Here is a 12,903-nt window from a genome sequence, read left to right on the forward strand (position 1 = left end):
TATCAAATACACTGAGTAATTGAAATAAAGGGTGCAATGGCAAAAAAATTGGGGGGAAGAAAACTCACTCTTGATGAAGACACAAGATTGAAAAACATTACATCACCAAAAAAAATATATTATAGAACTAAAACAATGAAGTACAATAAGAACTGGGGGGAAATAGAAGTTATCTGGAGGGTAAATCATAGAATGAGTTTAAATGACAAACAGGAAAGTCAGTAATCATGGTGTGGAATTTAATAATTTCCTTTTTTCTCTTTAACAAGGGATACTACAACAGAAACCTGTGAATCTTGAAATCAATGTGTTTATTAATCACTCTGACCTATTAAAGAATTGTAGCAATTCAGAGGGCAATAACAACTCACAATTTTCACTGCAACAAAGTGGCTCTGTAGTCACAGGGAGGATCTAAATTAAGTGCCCTGCTCTCAGAGAGAGGCAAGAGAACCTGTCTGTCAATCAGGCTCTCTGGTCAGAATTGTTTTCTGTTTGAAAACAGAACCATCTATAAAATGAGGCAGGTGGGTGGGGTGGTCATACATTACGTATATCTTTAGATAGATGATAGATCAATGATAGAGAGATAAAGATGTTTATAGATACAGAAAAGGATGCATCCAAATGGACAGCCGAGATCTTTAAAGGGTAGAAAGAATATCAGATCAGTATGAGAACAAAATCTTGAGGCACTTTTAAAATCTGGTTACTTGTCGAGGTAACATTTGTGTTTTTACACGATTAAAGTCCTGATTATTCCTTTTGTTTGTGCACCATAAACTTTTTGGCATGTTTTTCTTCATATAATATTTTTGTTTCTATAAAGGCAAAGTAAATAAGAGGGTTTTTTTTCGCTAAATGAGATGTGAATGTTAACAGCCTTCTACTAATGAGAGAAATTTAGAAAAATATTACAGACTAGCTAAAACTATATGCCCCTCCCGTTGGTAAAACATAAAGCAACAACACCAGAAATACTTACACGGGCCAGCAACTTCACTCAGACATCAGGCATCCCCTTCTTAGCTGGGAGACCAGCTTTTTATTCTTACTGTTCTTCACATGCCTGTAGCATGAAGCCTTTCGAAAAGGGAGCACTGTGAGGTTCCATGTGTTTAGTCAGGGACACGTGAGAGACAACTTTACAGAGGACTTCTGGGAGAAGAGAAGGCACATCTCTGGCCTCCCTGAAGCAAGTGGACACAGTGGTGAGATGCCTCTGGTTCCCTCAGCAAACGTCTTTCCTGTTTGTGCCTCTAAGTTTTTCTGTTTCAACCTCAGAATGCCTAATTATTTTAAGACAATAGCTACTCCTGGATTTCTTATAATAAATTCCTTATACGAATGTAAAACTTATCTGAAAAGAATGGCTGCTGACTCAATCTGGTGTTTTTGGCAAGACAGTGGCAGCAGGAAAAACCATTGTTGCAGGCGTGAACCCAGAGATAAAAGTTTGGAACTCCATGATCTTATCTCCTTTCCGGGAAGTGATTATTATTTCACCTGTAATTGCACTGACATTGTCTGCAAGGGGACTTGAGATTATCTCTGAAAAACATTTGTGAATTATGCAAATCACTGAAAGATATTAAAAATAAATAAGAATATCCAACAGGAGTGGCAGAACACATGGAGGAGACTTTTGAAATAAACAAAAATTCGTAATGGAAGTTGATTAGAAAACACTAAAATCTAATAAGTGAGAGAAAGAAGCAGGGTACATCCTATCCAAGTTTTAGTCAATTCAGTGTTTGTATCTAAACTATAATTTCTTTTCATCCCTGAGAGCCCCGAGGGTAATGAAATTGAAGGAACAGACTGAATAAGTAGAGTTAGAAAGAGTATACAGAATGTTGCAAATGAACAGAAAATCTGCATTTTCATATTTGTTCAGTGGTCGCCACCACCAGATGGACTTTGGACTTCCCAGCCTTAGAAACTGTAAGCAATAAATTTTGTTTTCTTATAAATTACCCAGCTCCATGTATTTTGTTATAAGCAACACAAAACGGACTAACACAGGCAACAATCTCATTTATGCAGATGGAGCCCTCATGACTTACTTTCCAAAAGCTCCACCTTTTAATACTATCACATTAGGTTATTAGGTTCCAACATATGAATTTTGGGGAGACACCAACATTCAGATCATAGCATCAAGCATGACAGCTGATTCTGGCAAGCACTATATAACTGGTCAAGAATTCTAACCTCCATCCTAAGTATAATGACAAGACCACAAGATCTAAATAAATAAGAAAATCTGCCCTTGTCATCCCCACTTCCTTTATAGCTTGTTTGACAACCCCTTTGTGTCATCATTACTCAAAGTCATATTCCCAGTGATGCCTTCTCTGGGAAAATCCATTTATAAGTGGAAATATATGACATTTCCTGCCCCATACTCATGCTTCATTTTTTAACAGGTAGATTTACTATTTTAAGTACTATGTTTTAAAAATTTTATTTGTACTCTGCATTTATTCTTCACAAGGGGAAGTGCTTATGAGTATTATCTTTCACTACTGCAACCCTCATACATAGTAGAGAGCCTTACAAATAATAGGTGGCAGGTAAATAACCTTAATAAATTAATGCTGTCACTTGCAAAAATGTCTCATTTTATGGAATAAGAGTGGGACGCAAATAAAGACAGACCAACATATGAGCAGAAAATCCACAGAAGAGGAAGAACACTGAAGGCACTGAAGGATATAAATTAATGTTCAAACTCATATTGAGAAACAAGTACCAGATATATAACACTTTAAACCTCTCATAATTATGAAAAAATGAAAAGCTGGAAAATTCTAAATGTTAACTGAGATATAATGATAAACACTTTTGTCGATCTCAAGGAAGATGGGAGGGCAGTCTATACCCTAATTCCAATGATGTACTGGGTCACCATATGAACTAGCCATTTGGCTCTTGGGCACATCTCTTATATACTGTATAGCCATAAGTTTTCATATGTTTTCATATATCAATGATCCTATTTTTCAAGGTTGAAGCAAGTCAGTAGTAACAAATTTTGTAGCAAAAAATTGGAGAAAATATAAATGCCTGTAATGGAAAGATTAAAGGATGAATATAAAATATTATGTGGCAGTTAGAAGCAATTGGCTAGTGACAACTTCATGAAATATGAGATATATTTTAAAATTGCATTTTTGGTTAAAAGAAAGGAAAAAAAACAAAAGAAATTGTGGTCTACAATCCAATAACATATGGTAATTTAAAAATAATGGGGCGGGGGACAAAACCAAAAACAACCCAGGACCCTTCTTGCTAGCACACAAAGGAATCAGACCCACTGAAACAGTGGCCTGTGTACGGAGGGATGAATGAGATGAGAACAAGTAAGTTCTTTCAGGAACCATGGCTGAAATGTTGCTTTCTCATTGTCCAGAGCCTTTGAGTCCAATTTCATCACAAAACTGTTCACTGCCTCAAGGATCACGTAGTTGTTATTACAGAAAGTAGAACTCCAAAAGGAGATAAACAGATAAAATAAACATGTCTAAAGTCAACCTGTCTCCTATGAGAGAATGTATACTCATCATAGAAAAGGTGTAGAGGACATCTTACTCCCACCTGAGATGGCTCTAAAAGAAAGTTATGTTCTTCCTTCTTCTGACATATCCTGTTATTTGCTTAGGAGTAGCAGGATTGCTTTCCAAGAAATAAAACATATCCAAAAGTCTTCTTTAATATTAGTTACACATAAATAACAAAAACATTGTGCCTATTGTTTTTTTTTAATTGAGGTAAAATTCACATAAAATTAACCATTTTAAAATGCACAATTTAGTCGTATTAAGGAAACTCATAATGTTGTGCAACCATCACCTCTGTCTAGTTGCAAATATTTTCATCACCCCCAGAGATCCCCACACCCATTAAGGAGTCACTCTCCATATGCTCATCTTCTCAATTTTTCGATTCCAGTGCTCTGTCCACCTACCACTGAGATTTTAAAAGTTCTTCCCTATTTGTTTCTGCCAAACCAAAATAAAATGAAATACTCACCTGACACTGACAAGCAGGTTCATCTCCCTTACTCTGAGAGCTAGCAATTAAATCCTGTGTCCTTACAGAGTCCCTTTGATCAGGGAAAAATTGACAGCTTTTACTGCCTATTTTAGTTTACTGGGGCTGAGGTAACAAAAGACCATAAACTGTGTGGTTGAACAGAATCTATCGTCTCAGTTTGGAGACCAGAAGTCTGAAATCAAGGTGTCAGCAGAGCTGGTTCCTTCTGAGGACTGTAAGGAAAAATCTGTTCTATGCTTCTCTTAGCTTCTGGTAGCCTCCCACATTCCTCAGATTGAAGACTGCGTTCTCTGTCTTCACATTGTCTTCCTTCTGTACACGTCTGTCTCTGTGACCAAATTTCCCTTTTCTAGAAGAACACCAGTCATATTGGATTAAGGCCCAAACTAATGGCCTCGTTCTCTGTAAAGACCCTTTCTCCAAATAAAATCACATTCTGAGGTACTGGGGGTTAGGACTCCAACATCTTGGGTGACACAATTCAACACTTAACATTGCCCTATGAATTTCTGCTGTTCTTCAAAGGGCAGAGTGATCAATAACCACAGCAATTTCAATATTAACAGGCTCCCACTGCGGGATGGCTTGTTTAAAAAAACTTTAATTCCCCACACTCTTCTGATCTACTTCTCTGTTGTTTACATTCACTTTAGAATTTCTCTTTCATATCATTCCTAGTTCTTCCTCCTTAGTTTTCCTGTTCTAGTTCTAGTACATGGTTTTATTCCATCAGTGATTTCTTAAATTTCTTTTCAATCATAAGTGGTTTTTAAATTTATAAAATTTTCTGCGAACATTTTGAATGTCTCCACGAGTATGAAGTTAAGTTGAATGTTCACTTTTACAATCCCCTGCCCCACTCCTTCCCCACCTCCATACCCAAGGAGTGAACAGTTTAACTGGGTGAGGATCCTTCCAAATACATTTTTCTTTTATTTACAAACACTAAGATTTCTAATTCATCTCTGACCAACTTGCTGAGTTATTTCACTGCCCACATTCCCTTTGTGAAATTAACTGGTGTTTATCAAATGTGAATGGTCCTGGCTAGTCCCACCCCCACAATTCTGTTCTCACAGACTGAGAACCAAGAGTATGGTGCTTTTTATCTCACTTGTTCATTAAATATAACATAAGTAAAGCAACTGAAACATGAGTGTAAAAAACTGTTTTCCCTCAATTAATCCTAAATTGATATTTGGAAAGAATGCAGAACTAAGTGCTTAAAATTTTTACTGACTTAAAAATAGGTGATAAAACAAGTTTAAGTTAATTTATTGTACCTGTCCTCATGTGTTTTTCCTAGACAGTACACTCCATTCCTGCTCAAGCACAGGTCCTATGTGTCAGCCACTCATATGCCCCACTCTCCACAGGGTGACCACAATAGAGAGAGTGGTCATAAAGATGAAGAATGGAGGTCTTAGGGGACTCTTGCCTATCACAGCAGCAAGTTCGTAGTAGGTTCTTTCGCACTGAACACATAGGTGAAGACTATATAGAAAGAGCCAGAAGATGAGAGAACTTAGGGTGGACAACTAGAGTGTCCTTCATCCAATGGAAAACACATCACAAACTGGGGCCCAGGTCCCCAGGCCTGGAAAGAAGAACCCTTTGATGAGAGCCAAGATGTTTCTAGAAAGATTTCTCCAACTCTCTTGAACTCAGGGGCTCAGGTCCAAGAAAAGCCACAGCTACAATACATATGGCCTCCCAGAGAGAGGGTTAAGAAGGGTGGGGTCTTCAAGAGTCAACTTTTCCAAAGAACAGAAAACTATAGTGTCCTGAAAAAACAAAAACAAAAACACAGAGCTCTTAACTCATCAAGAATTGCATTCATAATATGTACATAAAGCCCCACAAAAAAGGCATGTGCCCACTATGAAAATATGAAGTACATTTGTGGTCTTGTGTAAACTAACTCAAAGAAAATCCCACAGGAATCTCTAATTACCACATTAAATGCTAGTATCAAGGGAAAAAGTCCACAGAGGTGAACTGTAAAACCTACATAAACCTGTATATATACAACCAGATTCACCAGTTAAATTGCTAGGCACTTTATCTTGTAACAAAACTTCACACAAATATTTATGAGACAGTGAGATTCCTCTCCGTGTTTGTTTTCCTGGGTTTATCATGAATTTACCTTAGCTGTGTTTTCTTTTGCTTGTTTTAACTATAATTTAATCCACAGAAAAAAAATTTTTTTTAAACCCTTAGAATACTTATTGGGAGAGGACTTGAAAATGCCCTTTTACACAGGACTGAAGAACCTGAGAAACACTAGGAAGAATAAAGAATTAGGACTTAACCTGAGAAAGCCTCACGAGTACAAAATAATCATCATGCTGTCAGAGAAAATAAAGAAAACAAACAAGTAGAATGGAATCAGAAAATCTGAGACTGCTGGGCATTTAAAACCACATTGATAAGGGGTTTATGTATAAAAGCCTTACATGGTTTTAAATGGGGCACTTTTTAATGTGGCCTTCCATATGTGGATCCTTCTCTTGTCAGATATGAAATAGAAGTATCATGACAATATCTTCAGTATTCTAATTTTTTATAAATTCAAGTATCTCAAGCCCTCATACTTCTCATAAAGAACTATCCTCCTCATGAGCAGAGATGTTTGGAACAAAGAAGGTTTTCAATAAATATTTGAAGAGCTGCCCTCACTGTCCAACTATCCTGACACAAGGCAGCAGTGAATATATATTAAAAAACAAAGGGCTGATACCTTTTTACCTCTCAAACATTCCCCTACCAAAAAATAAAACTGATGAAAAACTGTGATAGGCTTGGTAGGAAAGTGTGAAGAATTTAGAAATACATTTCTTTTTTCCTCTTAGAGTCTATGTCTCCATCTCCACCTATTTTAATTTTTTTTTTTTCAAAACTAATGCTATAATGATTTTCCAGTGTAACAAGCAGACACCTGTGCCTGAGGTTTTTATAAGTTTACAGTGTATACCCTAAGGTGGGTCAAAGTCTAATATGACTCTTTACATGACAAGTGATGATCTGTCACAGAAAAGTTTTTTCACAATGATGACAATTACATAATGTAAATTCTCAGATGGCAAATAAGATTTTTCTTCTGGCTAATAACTATCTTTAGTATTATTTTCAGAATGTCTTTCCTGCATGATTTCTCTGATGTTGGTGGAGGTGGACCCACTGGTTAAATGCCTTCCTTATTTCTCTCTGATATGAATTCTTCTGTGATAAGTGAGGGCTGAGCAGCAGCTGAAGGCTTTCTTATATTCATTCACTGCATTCACAGGGCTTCTCTCCAATGTGACTGCTCATATGTTTAGTTAAGAAGAGCTGACCAGTGCAGGTTCCACTATGAAAGGAGCAGTGGGTGAAGGCCTTTCTACCTTCACTGCACCCATAGGGTTTCTCTCAAGTATGGATGCGCTGGTGCTGTAGGAGGTGTGACCTGCGTTTGAAGGCCTTCCCACACTCAATGCACTTGTATGGCATCTCCCCGGTATGAATGACAGAGTGCTGAATGAGGTACGTGCTCCGGTGAAAGGCTTTTCCACACTGGGTGCATTCGTAGGGCTTCTCCCCTGTGTGAATCCGCTGGTGCTGCATGAGTTCTGAGCTGCATCTGAAGGCCTTTCCACACTCCACGCAATCGTAAGGCTTCTCTCCAGTGTGGATGACGTAGTGTTGAATGAGGTGTGCCCTGTTGCTAAAGGCTTTCCCACACTCTTTGCACTCAAAGGGTTTTTCTCCAGTGTGGGTCCTATTATGGCGAATAAAAGTAGAACGATGGGTGAAGGCCTTTCGACACTGACTGCACTCATAGGGTTTCTCTCCAGTATGAATCGGATGGTGCTGCATGAGGTATGACCTGCGTTTGAAGGCCTTCCCGCAGTCAACACACTTGTATGGTTTCTCCCCGGTGTGAATGAGGTAGTGCCGAATAAGGGTTGAGCTCTGGCTAAAGGCTTTCCCACACGCGTTGCATTCATAGGGCTTCATTCCAGTGTGAACTCGCTGATGTCGAACAAGATACCACTTCCTGTTAAAAACTTTCCCGCACTGCTTGCATTTGTAGGGGTTTGTCCCTGCATGAATCAAGGCATCTTTCTCTGGTCGTTGTGAGTCATGTTCATGGAGAACATCTCCTGAAGAGACGTGCTCCTGTAATGCCCTGGAGTGCAGACTATCACCTATCTCCAAACCATCATCTTCAAGGCTCATTTTCCCAGTATGGGTCTCCTTGTGGGTGTCTGTCCCCAGCTTCATCTGACTTTTCTGCATTTTCAAAAGCCCTTCCTTATCCCTAGATTTCCCCAGTCTGAAGTCCCTTGAAGATCCGTGAGTCAGGCTTCCCTGGAGAAGGGCTCCCTCAGAGAAGACCGGCAGACAAGCGGTTGGCTCTCTGGTTTGAAGCTGTGCTCTGTCACCTGAAGGGAATCCAGTAGACAGAGGGGAGGACTTTTAGTTATGCAATATAGAAGAAACAAGATAAACACTTTAACGGGAAAATGAAGATGAAAATACTACCTCTGATACTTGCTGTGTTTTTATATCTTTATAACTCAAGTTTTCGATTACTTTTTATGGTCCTTGTCCCCTTGACAACATTAAAGGGAAGATCTGGAGGTCAGACTAGACCAGAAGACAGACGATCTGGAGTGGAGACAGCCCCACTTCACAATCCAGAGCAGGAAAAGGATGACAGAGTTTTAATGTCACTGTCTAGAGGGCATTTGCTCCAAGAATTGATGTCTCTTGGTGCTAAGAAAGTGTACAGAAGTGGCATGTAACAAGACTGAAAAGAAAAAGAGATCATGGAAGGCTTCCTAGAAGGGGTGTCCCTTGAGCTGGGTCCTAATGGAGAAGCCAGAGTAGTTGCCAGATAAAGAAAGTGGGCACTCAGTTGAAGTGGAGGGAATAAGCATGGGGAGATTCACCCTTGGAGAATACTTAAGAGTTAAAAGAAGAAAAAGGCACCAGATGCCTGACAAAGCCAACACTAAAGGGATGATTACAGTTAGAGGAAGAGAATGAAGATCCCAGCACAAATGGGATAGAGGGACACACAGGAACATATGGTAGCAAAGGTCAAGAGTGAGGGTGCTGGAGACAGAATGACTCAGTTCAAATACTGCTTCTACCAAGTGAGCTGATATTGGATGAATTACTTATCCCACTAACTCTGAATTTCCTCATCTATAAGCATAGGAGACTCAGTTTCTCAGGCATCATGAGGGTTAAATAAGGAAATGTCTGTAAAACACTCAGCACAGTTTTTGATGCAGCGTAAGTGTTCACGAAATTCTGAGCCGTTGTCATTATCATTCTCAATACTGCCTTGGGCAATTAGGACAACAGTGACATAAGCATGAACAATTTCAGTGTTGTGGTCTAAGGAATCTAACTACTGTACCTCAAAGAGTAAAGTGTACAATACCATATGTTCAGGAGGACCTAGTGCAATGGTACTCTCACACCTGGCTGGTGACAATGGGAAATAGTGCAGCCACTCTGGAAAAATATTTGGTAGCTCGATTTAAAAGGTGAGCATAGACCTATCTCATGACTCTGCCATTCCTCTCTTGGGTATATACACAATGGAAATGAGTGTTTAAATCTACTAAACATTATGAAAAGAAATATTCATAGCAGCATTCTTCAGAATACCCAAATAATGTAAACAATACAAATGTCAATCAGCAGGAGAAAGGATAAATACACCCCGATATTTTCACACAATGTTATGGCACAGTATACAGAATGAACCAAGCTCATGGACACAATGGTGATGAAAGGAAGAAATACAGAAGAGAGAAAATACTTTGGGGTTCCGATTATATGCATTCACAACCAATCAAAACTAATCCATAGTGAGTGAGTCTAAATAGTGGTTACCACTGTAGGAAGAGCTATTGACAAGAATGGGGCAACATGAGACCACCAAGGTGCTAGAAATATTCTAAATTTTGACCCAGGTGAAGAATTCTTATTTACATATATGTAAAAATTTAAGCTGCACCCTTAAGATTTGTGCACATCATTATATACCTTAGATGAAAAAAAAAAAAATCAAAGAAATTTTAGACAAAAAATATGGAAGTCAAGTGTATACATGTCTTCCAAAAATGAGATAACTCCGAGGAGTGTGGCTTTATAAGTAGAGTCAACACAAGTTATAGGCTATTATAAATGAAAAAGCATTTTATGTTCATTTTCCTAAAGTGTAAGCAACTTGAACATATTTTTATGCTGAGAATGGAGAGGATGAAGATATACACAAGGCAGAAAGAAAATAAGCAAGTTCCCTGAGAACACAAAAGGTATGCTGTAGGTGTTGGTAGAGAAACTGGCCATAGAGGTAAGATCTCTTCCACAGATGACAAGAAGGAAAGCCACAGATGAGAGACAGATGTAGATGAATCTTTAAGAGCTTAGGAGCAGGAAAGCTAAGTACATAAGCTTTATTTTTAACATGAAGTTAATTACAGATGCTCCTCAACTTATAATGGAGTTACAACACAATAAACCTGTTGTTAAGTTGAAAGTATCCTATAGAAAATGCATTTAATACACCTAATCTACCAAACACCATAGCTTAATCTAGCCTACCTTAAATGTGCTCAGAACACTTACATTAGCCTACAGTTGGGCAAAACCGTCTAACACAAAGCCTATCTTATAGTAAGTATTGAACATCTTATGTAATTTATTGAACACAGTACACTGTAGAGTACAGTACAGGTGTTTACCCTTGTGATTGCGTGGCTGACTAGCAGCTGTGGTTTGCTGCTGCCGCCCAGTATTATGGCAGAATATTGTACTATACTATATTACATATTACTAGCCCAGGAAAAGGTCCAAATTCAAAATTTGTAGTATGTTTTCTACTGAATGTAAATCACTTTCACACCTATATCATAAAGTTGAAAAATCCTAAATTGAACCATCATAAGTTAGGGACCATCTGTTCCAAGCACTGAGACATCAGTTGCTTGAGGAGTGGTAAAGATTTAGAACATGTCTGAGTGGCTGCAAGAGTCAATGCAGGAAAGAGAGCTGACCAGAGACACAGAGCAGATGAGTGGAGACCTGTCAGGAGTGATTGGCATCATAGGATGTAAACAATACAAATGTCCTATCATCAATCAAAGATGATAGGAGCGTGGACTAGGTTGTTGGCAATGGAGCCAGTGAAGGAGGTGGATGTCAGAGATTGAGGGGACATGGATAACGGAAAATAAGCAGGGCTGGAGATGGATGGATGTTCGGTTTGATAAAGTTAGAGGAGTCCAGGAGCTGTCTGGGGTGTTTCCGGCCTTCTAACCTTCTTGGAAAGCAGGACATTCTCTCAACTAGGTACAGGGGAGGAGTGGGCATGATCCTAAATATCTTCTTAGCCATCATGAGCTCAAGGTGACTTTGAGACAATTAAGTGGAAATATGGGATTAATGAGATGGGGGAGGTGTTTGGAACACAGAGTTGAAGGTGGGGCTGGCAAAGAAGACTGGGAGACCACAAGAGAGGTGAGACCATGACTTAGCGGTGATGTCAATCCACTAGGTGGATGGCTCCAGCTAAACTCAGCAGCACAGATGTGGGGCAGAAAAGGCCAAATGTCACCTTGGTGTTTTTAGGGGCAAAGTGGGGCAGGAACATACAGTGCAAGGGGCTTCTTTTAATATCTGATAGACCAAGAGGAGGATGAATGAATGGGTAGTAAAAGTGGAAAAGAGTGGGATACATAGTACGGTGTGGATAGTGGGAGAAAAGGTCCTTTTTCTCTGAATCCAGAAGGAAATATGTGATATCATTTTTATTCATCACGATTACTGCTATTATATGAATAATACTAACAGCTAACTTGTGCTGACACTATGGACAAGGCACTGAACAAAGCTGTGTCATGATTTATCTAATTACATCCTCAAACAACTCAATGATGCAGAAATTACCATCACTCTGATTTTTTTGAGAATAGCAGCCTGAGGTAATGTAAACCAAACCCATTTGCTCTGCTTCTTTGACACGCAGCCAACCCCCATTACTCAGTCCCGAGCACCCAGATGCAGCAAATGCCTACTTCTTGTCAATAATATGTGGAAACGAAGTACGTGTACAACTGGGAATGACATCTGCCCTTCCTCTCTAGTGTCCCTTCTGCCAGTTGGCTTATGTTAGAGCAACCTTAAAACTGCCTGTTCACATTAGAAGGCACCTAGGTCTCTTAATAACCATGTGGTTCAGAGCTCACCTGCTGAGAGGCACACTGCACCTTGATGTGAATCAGAGAGAATGAGGCCCCCAAGAGGCCATAAGGAGTTTTACATGGCAGTTCAGAGGCAGCTGTCCCCTCCTACTCTGAAGGCTGCCATGACCCCACCTGACCAGGCCTTGGCTGCCTACCTGGACAGGTGCTATGTGAGAGGCCTCTCTTCACTGTCCACAGCTCCTCTCCATACTCCAGCAGGTGGATCAACTCTGGTTTTGAAACCCGATGCCCTGTTGATGGTAAAAGAAACAGGAGAGGGATAATTTGATGTGAAGAATGAAACCTCTCCATCTTGCCTGGGTCTTCATCATGGGGCCAGAACATGAATGAAGCTGTTCCCAAAGTAATCAAAATGGGGATATGAGACCTAAAAACACAGGGCATTCCTATGGAGTAAACTGTGCCCCCCCAAAAGTCATGTGTTAAAGCCCTAACTCCCAGTGTAACTGTATCTGGAGATAGGGTCTTTAGGATGCAGTTAAGGTTAAATGAGGTCATAAGGGTGGGGCCCTAATCTGATAAGACAATGGCCTTATAAGAAGAAGAGACCTTTCTCTTCTCTACACCATGTGAG

General features: G+C 39.5%; 1 protein-coding gene across 2 annotated transcripts in view; it reads right to left on the minus strand.

Moving 5' to 3' along the window:
* Positions 1-3,757: 3,757 nt before the first annotated feature.
* ZNF550 (zinc finger protein 550) overlaps positions 3,758-12,903 on the minus strand; it is a 44,172-nt gene continuing 35,026 nt past the window's right edge. Inside the window, exons 3-4 of one of the 2 annotated variants that reach the window (XM_063089547.1) lie at positions 12,464-12,559; positions 3,758-8,486 (exon numbers count right to left, since the gene is read on the minus strand). In XM_063089547.1, coding sequence (XP_062945617.1) covers positions 7,471-8,486; positions 12,464-12,559 — 1,112 coding nt within the window. In that variant the 3' untranslated portion in view covers positions 3,758-7,470. The remainder of the gene's footprint in view (positions 8,487-12,463; positions 12,560-12,903) is intronic. The other variant, XM_063089548.1, reaches the window with a different exon arrangement.

This window comes from Cynocephalus volans, chromosome 3 (assembly GCF_027409185.1).
Source record: "Cynocephalus volans isolate mCynVol1 chromosome 3, mCynVol1.pri, whole genome shotgun sequence".
Lineage (NCBI taxonomy): Eukaryota > Metazoa > Chordata > Mammalia > Dermoptera > Cynocephalidae > Cynocephalus > Cynocephalus volans.